At 56.5% G+C, this 13575-nt stretch overlaps 1 protein-coding gene across 1 annotated transcript in view; it reads right to left on the bottom strand.

The window, feature by feature from the left end:
• Positions 1-12532, bottom strand: part of ARRB1 (arrestin beta 1) — an 80738-nt gene extending 68206 nt beyond the window's left edge. Inside the window, exon 1 of the mRNA XM_082627891.1 lies at positions 12411-12532. Coding sequence (XP_082484017.1) covers positions 12411-12430 — 20 coding nt within the window. The 5' untranslated portion in view covers positions 12431-12532. The remainder of the gene's footprint in view (positions 1-12410) is intronic.
• Positions 12533-13575: the final 1043 nt, after the last annotated feature.

Raw genomic sequence — 13575 nt, 5'->3', positions numbered from 1 at the left:
GCTTTTAAGCTGCAGAAGGACAGGGTCAGATGCGAATTTCAGAGTAAGAGGAGGATTTGGGGGGTTTAGACTGAGCAGCCAGAAGACTACTGCAATAAGTCCAGGCCAGAAGTGGGGCCTGGACTGAGCTGGTGGCTGTGGAATAGGGAGAAGAAAAGCACTTTGGTGATGGGGACATGTATCCATCACCATCAGGTTAAATGCCCCCCCTCCCGAGTGTTAGGTGAGGGTTTCTTTTCTCCCTGGAGTTTGGGACCTCTCCCACCCCCATCCCAGCTCTACAATCCGACGGAAGCTGATCAGGGTCAGGGCTCAGCCTAAGACTGGGTCGTGGTTTTTTGTTTGAAAGTTCTACTAAAAAATTTTTCTTTCTTTCTTTCTTTTTAGTTTTTTGGCAGAGCTGACTCTGCAAAGTTGCGAACATCAGAGATGGCTGGATTGTTTCGAGTATGCATAGGGATTTGCTGCTGCTGAAGTGATCGCTCTAAATAATATGAGAAATGAATACGTGCATATTAACCACTCCATTATGCCGTGGGATCATCTTTGCCCTTTTTAGGATATTAAAATCTGTTGCGAAAAAAGAAAGTTCTCCTTACTGAGTTTAAAAATGTTTCCAGGTTTCTTCCACTGCCCTGGAGCTATAGAGTCCTATAATAAAATCAACCTGCTAATGTGCTGAGTGCTTTCATTAGCACAGATACAACACAGAAAGGATGGAAACTTTATGCCCAGAGGCTGAAAAACTCAGCCCACAGATACAAAACTACTGATAGAGGGGAGGTGAGAACCCCAGATGAGCTCCCTCTTTCTACCACGCCACTGCCTGGCCTCTGTGTTCCCAGCCCTCGGAGCTGCAGACGTGTGCCCTCATCCCACCCCCGCCCCACGGCCCCAAGCCTAGAGCTGTTTCTCGTAAGATGTGGTTTCCCAGCTCTTTCACGTCCATCACTTTTCTGGGAACAGTCATCAGACCTCTGCAAGGTCTTCCCGGCTGGAGGGAAGCCTTTGCTCCCGCTGCCCTCCACCAGGGGAGACCCAGGCAGCCCCTGGTTTCCATGGAGTGGCTGCTGAGCCCGGTGTTTCCTCTTATACCTGCTGCTCCATTTCTTCTGTTCAGGCCCAAACACTCACTGTGATGCCAGGTGGCAGAGCCTTCACTTTTCACCCTAGATTTTATGTCCTCCAACAGTCCCAGGACACACCTTACTCACAGCAGATGAAGTGAGTGTCTGACTCTGTGCCTGGCACATAGTGGGTTCTCAAGTATCTGATGAAGGAGGTCAGTCCCCGCTGAGAACATCGGTCACAGGCACCGCCAAGACAAGCGTCACCTCTGGTTCATGTCAAACTCACCTTCCAAAGCTTGCTGCAATGACCCCCCTGCCCCCCGCTTCTGGGGGTGTGCCTGTGACACTTATCTACTGGGCTTGCTCTGTGCCCCGTATAAATGAATTCCCACTACCCACCTTCTTATAGCATGTTGGGATGATCTGTTTCCTCTCTCCCAGAAGATACAAGCAGCACGAGGGCCGAGACTTGCCTGTTTCCTCTTCATACCTCAAGTGCCCGGCCCAGGGCCTGCGATGGGGCAGACACTCACGGGTTTGTTCACGGGAACCTCCTTGGGAGGGCAGGGTGGCTGAATAGAAAGGGTATAAGCCAACCCTGAAAAAGCCTAGCCCAGAGGAACCCCCATGCTTCCTTGTCGTGATGTCCCTGCCACCCCAGAACACAGGACAGCCAGGCCCCGGCCTGTGAGAAAGGCTATTGCCTTAGGTGGGAGACGGGGGCGCAGAGCTGCTCCTTAAGTCAGCTTCCCACCAGGAGAGAGATGCCACGGGGGTCAGCCAGCCGGCTTCGGCGACGTGCCTTGAGTGGAGGTCTGGGCCTGGCACTCAGCAGGTGCTCGAGAAACGTTTGTGGAACTGAGTTGAACAAACTGGAAGATGCTGGTTATCCATCCCTCTGGCTGCAGAGAGGCCAGCTTCCCTCTGGGGCACTGTGCAGGCAAATTATCTCAGGACATAGCCTGTTTCCTCTAATGAGGCTTCTCCCCTTTGAAGCCCTGCTCCCAGGAGCGTGGGAAGGGAGGCAGGGCGCAGAGGCAACCCCAGTGCCTGCACGAAGGCAGGGCAGGGCATGCAGCTCTCCTCCCGAGATGGTGTGGGCAGCACATACCAGCGCCCTAGACAGGGGGATGGTCACAATGACCTCTTGGGCCCGGGAATCAAAGCACAGCGGCACCTCCTTCGAGGCCGCTCTGGGGAGGAATGGAAGAAGCCAACAGGGAGTCCAGCTGCGTTATGTAATCAGCTTCCTTGGAGTCAGAGGCCCTGGCATGCCACAGCCCAGCACTGCGGGGAGAGGCTGGGGGAGGGGGAGGCGGCTTTTGTCCCCTCCTTTGCGGCCTCTCCTCCAGACCTCGGCCAACCTCCGCGGCAGGCAGGCGCTGCCTTCCAAGTGCCCCAGCTTCAAGCAGGCACCTCCCAGTAGGGGTTGAGAACCAGGAAGGGCTGTTTGTTGTCTGAGTGTGTGAAACAGCGGCCTGCTGGCTTCCCTGGCAGAAAACCAGGCTCTGGGCTCCGCACCTGGCACCTGGGGGCGGGGGCTAAAGGAGAGAGGCCTGGGACGCTCCATAAAGCCCACCCCATCCCCAGCTTCCTGCCCCCCACTCTCTCCCCACTTCCTCCTAGAGAACCCACCATAAGTGCGGGGCCCAAAGGGAGGGGGCCACGGCTGCTCCAGCCCCAACTGCCCCACCCCTCCCCGGGCAATCTCACTTCCCTTTCCAGCCACCATCTGACCTTCTCCTCCAGCCCAGCACAGCTCCCACCCCAACACACCCAGCGGGGCACACGGTCCTGGGCAGGACGGGAGGAGGGAGGGGATGCAGGAGAGAGGGGGCAGAGAGAAAAGCTGAGGTCCACTGCCAGTCCTGAAGAGTAACAAAGACTGTTATCAAATCCCTACCCTCGGGCTTCCCTGGTGGCGCAGTGGTTGAGAGTCCGCCTGCCGATGCAGGGGACACGGGTTCATGCCCTTGTCCGGGAAGACCCCACATGCCACGGAGCGGCTGGGCCCGTGAGCCATGGCCGCTGTTCCTGCGCGTCCGGAACCTGTGCTCTGCAATGGGAGAGGCCACAACAGTGAGAGGCCCGTGTACCGCAAAAAAAAAAAGAAAAAAAAAAATCCCTACCCTCTCTGCCCATAGCAACCACACGCAATAGAGGATATTATTATCCTTAGTTCATAAATGCAAAAACTGATGCCCAGAGAGTTTAAGACCCTCAGCCAAGGGCATGGAGCTAGTGTGCAATATTGCTGGACAGCAAAGCCGAGTCTGTGTGATTCTGAAATCCAAACTCCAAACCTTGTGGCTTTACCTTCAGGGAACCCCATCTCCACACACCTGGGGGTGCTACTTGGGAAATTTCTAGACTGGTGGAAAAGACACTGCAGAGCCTTAAGCAGTCACTCTCGCTGAGGACACTTGGTTTGGGAACCACAGGACAGTCACGAGGACAGGGCAGGGCTAAGGGCACACCAGAGGCCGAGGGCGTGTCTGCTGCCACCTACAGTCTTCCCTCTGATTAACCTACGGCAGCTCAATCTCAGGCTGGATCAGACCCGAGCACCGTCTGCCGCTTCCAGAAGACAGGGCTGCTAGACACCAAGCTATCGGGCAGAAACACAGCCTGCTGTTCACGCCCCCCTCCCCTGCTAGCTGCTGAACCAAAGCAAAGGGTCCTAGAGACCTCCCAGACCAACCCCTTTGCCCCGTGCTGCTTGACATGTGGAGAAACTGAGGTCCACAGAGGAAAAACAGTTCATCCATGATGTCACAGGGACAGTGAACAAATGGGGTCCCTGCCTCCCAGACCAGATCCCTGCCCTGATTCATCTCACTTGAGTGCTGTCCCCAGATAACACCCTCTCTCATCCAGCTGTCTCTCTCCCTGCCCTGCCCCCCCTCCCCATTTCCTGCTTCCCTTTCCCAGCTCTGCTCAGCAGGCCCAGTGTCTGAACTCTCCCTGCACAGAGCAGCCCTCTCCTTCCCACGACTCTTCTGAGCCTCACCACCCCCTTCCCTCCACTCCTCTGGGCCAAGGAGCAATTCTTGGGTGGTTTAATTAGCTGATTATTACTGGACCGCAGCCTGCTGGATCCAGTGCCCAGAACTCTGTCCCCAGTAATTAGGTGGGTTCTGAGTACTTGCCCAGTGGGAAGCCACTGGGGAGTTCTGTGCTCTGCCAGCAGGCCAAGGGAGGGTTCTCCAGCTGCATAAAGGGCTCCCTGATCACCGGTGGATCATCAGAAGCCATGGTCCCCTCCTCGGGTCAGGTCAAACCACACTGGATATACTATAGCCAGATCCAGATGTCCATCCCAAAGGGGAACTCCCTACTTTCCCATGTCACCGCCCAGACCCAGGAAAGGCTCAGTAAATGTCTGAGGATGGGCGGGATGAATGGAGCCCACCCTCTGGGGGCCAGGAAGTGATGGCACCATGGCTGGGCACGTATTTAGGATGTAGAATTTGGACAAGCAGAGAGAAGAAAGGATGGCATTCTGGATGGTGAGAGCAGGAAAAACAAAGGCACAGAGGCTGGAATGAACCACCAAGCCCCTAGCCAGGTAGCTCTGGTTGTCTGAAAACACATTCTCCTAGCAAAGGTAAAGCGAGTCATCCTGTGACCTCCGCCCTTTGGTCACAGAGAATAATCTAATGCCTGTGGCTCAGGTCACTTCTAGACGTTTCAGAATCAGCAATGGTGTCCCATTGTCCTCACCCACCATGCTGCCCATCCCCAAGTATATTTTTTCCCAGTGAAACACCTACATTAGCCTCCTTCACTGAACAAATATTTATGGAGCTCAGTGCCGTGCCAGGTCTGCACGGGTGCAAAGGGACAACAGATACAGGACAGGTGCCCTTGGCCTCACACAGAGGACATCACGAGTGTGCAAATAACCAGGACCCACGAAGAGACGGAGGGATGAGTGCTAACAGAAAGAGAAGAGAGAGAGAATGAATATATGGCAAAAAAAAAAAAAAAAAAAAAAAGTCACAAGGCACTTGGAAATCAGTGAGGGCTTCCCAGAGAAGGAGGCCATGTGTGATCCAGGCCTTGAAGGACAGGAAGGGTGCTGTGAACTAACCGCATATAACACGGCACTTGTTCCTGGGACTTGTCCGTGAGCTGTACCTATTTTAACTCATTTAATCCTCAAAACAACGTATCATGCAGGCACTATTGCTCTCCCATTTTACAGATGAGGGAGCTGCAGCAGAGAATGGGTTAAATAATCAGCAGAGGTTGCCAGGCTGGTAAGTGGCAGAACTGGCATTTGAAACCAGGAAACCTGGTTCTTCCTAGAGCCTAACCACCATACTAATCAGCCTCTAATACATGCTAATCAGATCACAGAGGGGACTGTGAGCACCTAAAGGGGGGCACAGCCTGGGCAGAGAAAATGAAACTTTCCAGGACCTGCCTGCCTGCCTGCCGGTTCCTGCAGGTGCTTTGAGAGGCAGAAGGCTGCTCAGGCGAGGACCTGGTCTCACAGCAAAGAACACAACCCTCAGCCACCCAGCAGTCTCAGTCCCACTGGTGTGTGGCAGAGGCCTGAGCTGCCCAATCCCCCATTTCTTCCCTCCAGCACTGAGCAAGCAGTAGAGCGTATCTCTGGGACTCTCCTGGGATGGCACATCCCAGCAGTCCACTCCCCACCCCCTCCCTGGTCCTCTGCCAAAATGCATCCATGCCCACTGACTGCACAGGCTCGGGGAAGGGGGTAAGGCTGCAAAAGGACCAGGAGGACCAGTTGTGGCGCCAGAGGCCCAGGGCCAGGATGAGAGGAAGGCCCTGTCTTGTGCAGTTCCATACTCATTCAGCTTCTGGACCTCTGAGTACACCCTGGAGACAGGCTGCACCCTGCACAGCCACTGAACCCCTCCGACCTTGAGTGAGGAGTCCTGCCTCCCGCTGGCCTGACATGGACCACCACACCCTACCTCCTCCAGATCCCTCTCCAGTTACAGAAGGACCCACTGGCTATGGTCTCAGCCAGGCCAGGCCCAGCCCCAGGCAGAGGGAAAGCAGCTCAGTGGCTGTGGTGACTTCAATCACACAGAACTCCAGGGACCTGCCTGGCCCGGTCCCTGGGGTCTGGCCTCCTGGGGGCCTCATCTGGCACCGGGTCTCTTGGGAAGGAACAAGCAGTTCCTCTCAAGTGGGACTAAAGATGGGGCCAGGACCAGGAAGGAGGAGGTGTGTCTCCAGAGAGATGACCCTGCCAGGGCCCCTTGGGAGGGAGGGAGGGAGGGAGGGGGCTGGGACAACGGTGTCCTTTGTTCCCCTCTCAAAAGCAGCCACCCTGTCCTGTCCCACTCCCTCCGATCTATATCCCCCTACTAGGACTCAAGCCACCCCTGGGGCAGGACCCATCCTGCACACAGGAGGGAAGACGGGTACCCAGGAACCATAAGGGTGCCCTGTTCTAATTCCAGGGCTTGTCCTGGAGACATGCCCCACCCCCAGGAGCCCCCCGCCTGATGTAGGAGACATGGCTCCCACCTGCAGAAGCCTATCTGATGGGGGAGAAACAGGCTTCACTTGCAGGAAGCCCGTTCTGATAGGGGTGGTAATCTTCTCCCTCACGATTTCCCAGTCTGATGGAGGAGACCCCCCAACAGCCGGTCTAATGTGGGAGGCATGGCTTCCGTCCTTAGGATTCCCTAATGGGAAAGAGCTAATTTCAGCACTCAGGGGGCCCCTGGACTGACAGCAGAGGCAAGAAGGGAGGAAGGCGTTCAGTCCCGTCAACAAATCCCTGCCAGGCATCTCCTGTGAACCAGACCCAGAGCTGGATAATGGACCAGCAAACAGGAAACAGAAAGAGCCCCAAATCACAAGGAGCTCACCACCTGGGGAAAAAAGACACCTGAGGTGTGAATACCTGGGTAGAAAGTACCTCGAAACCCACCCACCCCAGCACCCAAAGCCTGCTCGCCAGGGCTGCCACCTCCCTCGGCAGCCTCACCCCTCACACTCCCGCACCTGCACGTTGGTCTAGGTTCTTCCTTCTGTCTAGAACACAAGCCTTCCTTGTGCCCCAGGACCCAGCTCAGGGGGTCACCTTCTCCAGGAAGACTTTCTCAAGACCCCCTGCCTGAGTCAGTGGCCCCTCTTTCAGGAGCCAGCACAGACATGCCCCCCTGTGACCAGCTGACACCTCTGCAATGTTCCCCCCAGTCCCCAGCTGAGCCTCACCTCCCAGGTCCCCACACCTGGAAACCCCATCACCCCCCGCCCGTGGCCTCATACCCTTCTTCCGAGAGGCTCCCCACCAGCTCCAGGCACGGAGAAAAGCAAGGTCCTTCTGTTCTCTCCTCTGCCCGCTGTAGCCCAGCTTTGCCCTCATGGCTCCATCAAAACCCCTCTCACCAAGTCACCAGCCACTGCCTTCTGCCTAAATCCCAGGGGTCTTTCTGAAGCTCATCCTCTGTTGGTCCTTCCCTGACCTTTGGCTCCCAGGACACAGCCTCCCCTACTCTCTCCCTCCTCCTCTCTCCACCCCCAGGCATGGGTGCTCTCCAAAGCCTCAAATGCCCCCAGCCATCCTCTCTTCATACGTTCTATCTTCTCCCTCTCCCTGTACCATGTCGCCCATAATGCCCAAGTCAAACACCACCTCTAACCCGAAGACTTTCAAATCCCTGCCTCCCACGTCCATCCCTGCCCCAAGATCCGGACCCATCTATGCAGAAGCCTCCCTACATCTTCCTCAACTTCCAGCCTGACTCCCTGTCAAGCTGCCACCCCCTGCAGGCCTCAATAGATGGTCAGCATGGCCACTGTGGCAGAGGCCAGGAGGCCACTTGGGGCGTGCTGACTCCCAGGCTATTGTTCTTCCATTGCCACAGCCCCGAGGTATGGCACACCCATGACTCAGGACCCCTGAACCCATGCCAGTGGGAGGTTTCAACCCTGGGCACGGAGGCCCAAACTCAGAAGTAAGAGAGCTGGGGAGACGTGTGAAGCCCAGAGGCCAGCCCGGAGTCAAGGATCAGAGAAGATGGGTCAAGCTCAATGCTTCCATTCCCAGCAGCCCCATAAGTGCCCCTGGCCAAAGCCACAGGACTTCCCCCATGTTCCAGCCAAGATGGATCACACAGAGCTTAACCACCAAGAGAGACAACAGCCAAGGTTCACAGAGAGCTGGTGATTACGTGTCCCCATCACACCCACCCTCCTGCTCTGCCAAAAAAGAAGAGTTCATAAACATCTGTGGGAAACGAAATGCCACTCCATCCCATCACCTCTCAGGAAATCCCTCCTGTTGTTCAACTTTGATCCTGTATATTGCCAGTTGAATTAGTGGGAACAGCAAGAACCAGAAGGGATGCACAACTTGAGAATGAGGCCGCCAGGGAGACGGGGCAGGCCACCTATGAGCCAGACAACCCCGTCCCTCTGGGTGAAAGCAAGGAGCAGCAGGACAGAGGGGCCTGGGTTCAGAAGCTCGTTGGCTGAATGGCAGTGGACAAATTACTTAATCTCTCCTAGTCTGTTTCCTGGTCTGTAAAATGGGAACAACAGTCCTTACGCTAATAGGATCATAGGGAGAACCAAATGAGATCATGCATGTAAACCTGACACATACCAGGCATCCAGGCAGTAAGGCTAATGGACTCCAGCTCCTTGTTCAGCTTTCTCAGTTCCATCCTTGCCAAAGCCTTAGTTCAGATCTCGCCTTCTCTCAGGCTCCTCCTCAGCCTCCTCACCGGTCTCCCTGCATCCAGGCCTGCCCCTCCTTGCCACTGCCAAAGGCATCCATCTAAAACAAAGATCTGCTCCCATCCCTCCCCTCCCCATAGTCCTCTCTGAGTCACCAGGGACTTCGGGAGAAAATCTCCTCTCCTTAGCTTGACATCCCAGCCTGTTGATAACTGGCCCGTGTTCACTCTCACCCCTCATCCCAGCCCAACCAGCAGGCTGCTTCATGCCTCCAAGCCTTGTCACATTCTGCATCCCCGGCCAGGAATGACATCCCCAGTCCCACCCCCTTGCTCCAATGCTACCTCCTTCCCAGGAAAGCTTCCCTCACCATGCCCCCTGCCAAGACTGGGCGGGGGACTCCTCCTTCAGCCTCCCACAGCACATGTCACCCTCATTATAATCATCTGTTCTGCTCTCAGTCTTTTGGAAACAGAGTAGAGCCATTCACCTCTGAACTGCCAGCCCCGGCACTCAGTCAACATTTGTTGAATGGCTGTATGATTGCTCCTAGAGCACTTGTTAGAGCAGTCATCACACGACCTGTAAAAAAAATATCCAGGTATTCGCCTCATGCCCTCTTTCCCCCTTGACCCTGGGACTCCCTAGAGGGCAGTGACAGTTTCTGATTAATTCTCATTGTCACTTTCACGTGCGGGTTGAAAATCCAGGTGCAGGATGGATGCAACGACTTCTGATCCTTGGAGTATTGGATACTTGCAAGCCTCTTCTTCTAAGTCAGAGATAAAGTAGAATCCCGTGGTTTACAGAACAAGGCAAGGTACAGCCCATTATTGATTTTGTCTTTCTCTTCCAAATTACTCAGGAAACCTGTCTGGAAGGGAGAGGGAAGCCTCCTGGGACTACAGGGGAGACCGGAAGAGAGAGCAGGGCCACCGTCACATGGACCATAGCCAGGCCTGGGCACCAGGCTTCTGGCAGCACCTCCTCCCCTGTCCAGTATATTCAGAAAACACAGGGAGAGCCCTGAAAATGTTAGGTATTGATAGCTACAATTTACAGACAGGAACACTAAGGTCCAGAGAGGTAAGGACCATTGTCCAAGGTCCTCAAGCTCCCCCAGTGAGTTAGAGGCAGAGAAGGGGGAGTCGTGGAAAATGTTTGGCCCCAAAGATTGCGTCTCCAACAGGTGCCTGGTTGCTCATGGTGTTCCCATCCTGCTGACAACCTATGCCAGCAGGAGAACAATGACACTTTCCCCCAAGTCACAGTGAGGCTAACCAAGGCCCAGGAGGGGCTGAGTCACCCTGATGGTGAAGTAGCACATGAGGAACGAGAGAGGAAGAAGGGCTCCTGACCCCCTGCAGGGAGGAAAGTCTGGCCTCAGCGGTCAGGAGGATCTTGGAAATGGGGGACATGGATGTGGTGGAGGAGAGGGTCACACATGCTCCTGCTGAGGACAGAGACATGAGTCACCAGTTCAGCAATGGGGACTAGCCATCAAGGTGAATGCAGATGCCTCACGATCTTCTGCAGCCTCCACCACCAGCTGGGCCTCCACACACAGAGCAGGCCATCCCTCCTGGGCCTCAAACCAGGGCCCACGAGGGGCTTGACAGTGCCCAGGGGTGAGCCACAGAGAAATGGACCAAGTAGACTCCAGCCTCTGTCCTGTCTCTGACCCCTCTTGACCTTAAGCAAGTCAGGTAACCTCTCTAAGCTCTGGTTCCTCCTCTGGAAAACAGGAAGAGGAAAGCTAACCTCCTTGCAGGGCCGTCAGGAGGATGGCTGGGAAGCAGTTTCTAAAACTTAGGAGCACAAGTTATCTCTGAGTCTCAGTTTCTTCTTCTGGAAAATGGAAATAATCTCCGAAAGACTATTCTCAGTTTGGGGCTTCCCTGGTGGCACAGTGGCTAAGAATCCACTGCCAATGCAGGGGACACGGGTTCAAGCCCTGGTCCGGGAAGATCCCACATGCCGCGGAGCAACTAAGCCCACGTGCCACAACTACTGAGCCTGCACTCTAGAGCCCATGAGCCACAACTACTGAGCCCATGTGCCACAACTACTGAAGCGCCTAGAGCCCGTGTTCTGCAACAAAAGAAGCCACCGCCATGAGAAGCCCACGCACCGCAACGAAGAGTAGCCCCCACTAGCCACAACTAAAGAAAGCCCGCACGCAGCAACACAGCCCAACGCAGCCAAAAATAAATAAATACATTTTTTAAATGTGTTAAAAAAATACTTCTCTCAGGTTGTTGAGAGACAGTGTCAGATGGCAGTGAGTGGTACATTGCTTTGTCAATGGTCCCGAAACATGATGACCACGGGGGCCATTTCTCTCTAGTCTGTTAGCTCCTTTGGGGAAGGAACAGGTTTTGGACATCTTTGATCCCCACATTACACCTTGTACACCCCAGGCACTCAAGAGATAATTACTGGAAGCAAGGAGAGAGTAAGGGAGGGTGGAGAGAGGGGAGAGAGGAGGGAGTAGTGGGGCACAGGACAGAAGAAGGTAAAGAAAGAAAAGAATGAATAAGGGGGTTGCAGAAGGGGTAAGAGCAGCTAAGGGAGAAGCTTGTATCGGAACTTAAGGGGAGTTGGCTGAGGGAAGGAGTAGAACTAGGGTGACAAAGCTGAGTGCCTGACCGGGACTCATCTTAGGCCCCAGCCCCCTCCCCTTTCTGTCCCAGTTTCCCATTTCAGAGGCATCCCTCTCCCTTTCTGAGCAGGGCAGGCTCCTAAGGAGACAGGAGGGCCCTCCCCACCCCCAGCTCAAGCAGATCCTGGCCACCACCGCAGGCCTTGGGGAGGTCAGAGGGAAAGGAAATGTGGATGGGAGGCATTTTCCCAGGCTCCAGGGGGCCTCCCATCCTGTGTGGTGCGTGTGTTTCCACTTCTCCACCTGCAGGGACCTGGAGTGTATCAGCAGCCAGGGGCTGTTGGCATGTGACCTGGGGTGCCTGTGTGGGCATTAGTCTGATGTGTGTCTGTGGGGGTCAGCATTGGCGTAGCCTGTTGAACACTGTGTTGGTGAGAGACATGCCAACATAAGTGTTCCTGTTGGTAAGGGTAAGAACGTGTGTGTCTCAGTGAGAGTGTTTGTTAAGGTCAGTGCAAGTGATAGTGTATGTATCAGGGTCAGCCAACATGTGTGCGCCAGCATGAAGGTGTCTTAGCATTGGTATGTCTTGAAGTGTGACCTGTGTATGCCAACATGACTGTCAGCAAGAACGTGTTGATGAGTGTGTACCAGTGAGTGTGTGACAGTGTGTCACTAGATGTGCTGACATGTGGCAGTGAATGTCAGTGTGTGTGCCAGCATGAGCGCGCCCATGCATGAGTGTGCCCGTGTGTCCACATAAGCGTGTGCCTTTGTGCGTCAACCTGCCCCCTGCGCCGGCTGGCCAGTGCTGGGTGTCAGCGAGTGAGTGCATGAGTGTGTCTCCGCGGCCAGGTCCTCGTCGCTCCGTCCCCGCGCCCCTGGCCCTGCTGGCGACCACACGGGAGACCTCGGGTGGAGGAGAGCCGAGAGCCGCCGCGGAGCAGGCGCCGGCGGTGCCGGGGTGGCTGCGAACGCACAGCCGGGACACGGACTAGAACCCCTGCCCGCGCCCTCGCCCGGGTCGCCCCACGCGCCCCGGACCGGCCGCCGCCCGCACTCACCGCGTCCCTTTGTCGCCCATGGTCCGCGGCAGCCGCAGGGAGGTCCGCGGCGTCAGCGCCCAGGCTGGAAAATCCCCGGCCGGCAGGAGGGGCGCAGGCCAGCCGGTTCCCGGCTCCTGCTCCGCCTCCTCCGCGCTCCCGGCCGCCGCCCCCGCCCGGTCCCGCCGCGCCGCACAGCGCCCGCCGCACAGCGACCGCCGCGGCCGGGGCGGGGAGCCGGGGAGCTGGGGAGCCGAGCAGCCGAGCTGGGAGGGCGCGCGGGGGCCCGTGTGCGCGTGTGTGCGCGCCGCCGAGCCAGTCGCTGGGCAGGGCCCGGACGCGTCAGGGCCCTGAGGTCGGCATTAGGGGTCCACAAGGATGCTGTCCGGCTTGTGTGTGTGTGTGCGTGCGTGTGTGTGTACGTGAGGGCGCACGCTGGGGTGGGTATACGTGCGCGTGTGTGCACGCGAGGGTGCGGGTGCGTGTGCACCAATGCGTGCTCTACCGATTGGGGGTGCGTTTGCCTGGATGGAGCGGGGTGCACGTCTTTGTGCTGTGTGCGTGTGTGCAGGCGCGCTCCCCTGCGCACGCCGGGGGGCGGCCTTTGCGTGTGCGGGAGCGTGGACGCCGAAGGTGTGCCCGCGACCCCAGGGCCGAGCTCCGGGCGGAGCCCCTGGTGGGGGTTGGTGGGAAACTTCGGGTGCCTGCGGTGGCTTTCGCCCTATGCCCCACCCTATCCCCACCCCACCTCCCGCCCTTCTGGAGAGATAACACCCTACAACCCCACGGGGACAGGAAGAAGGGGCGGAGGGAGCCAGAGAAGGCAGTGTCAACGCTGGGGAACTGATGGGGGTGGGAGGGGGACCGGAGGCGAGCAGGGGTAGCTTTGGTGACTGCCACGGAAGAGGAAGCATTGAAAAGAGGAGATAAGGAAGAGGGCATAGAGCTGGCGGCGCTGTGGCCTGGGAGTCTGGCCGGTTGAGTTGCATAATGGAAAAGCCCCCTCCTAGCTTCATGGTCTGTTGTGGGTGACCCTGGACACCAGCCCTCTCAGAACCAGTCTACAAACATGTAAAGTGGGATATTAACACCAGCGTGCAGAATTGTTCCTAGGTGTTTGCTGGCCTACCCTGAGTGCCTGACACACAGTAGGTGTCCAGTGAATGTTAGCCCATACTTCTGCAGG

This window comes from Mesoplodon mirus, assembly GCF_964341445.2.
Source record: "Mesoplodon mirus genome assembly, chromosome: 7".
Taxonomy (NCBI): Eukaryota; Metazoa; Chordata; class Mammalia; order Artiodactyla; family Ziphiidae; genus Mesoplodon; species Mesoplodon mirus.
The sequence above is the reverse complement of the archived record's forward strand: the minus strand, read 5'-3'. Positions and strand labels throughout refer to the sequence as shown.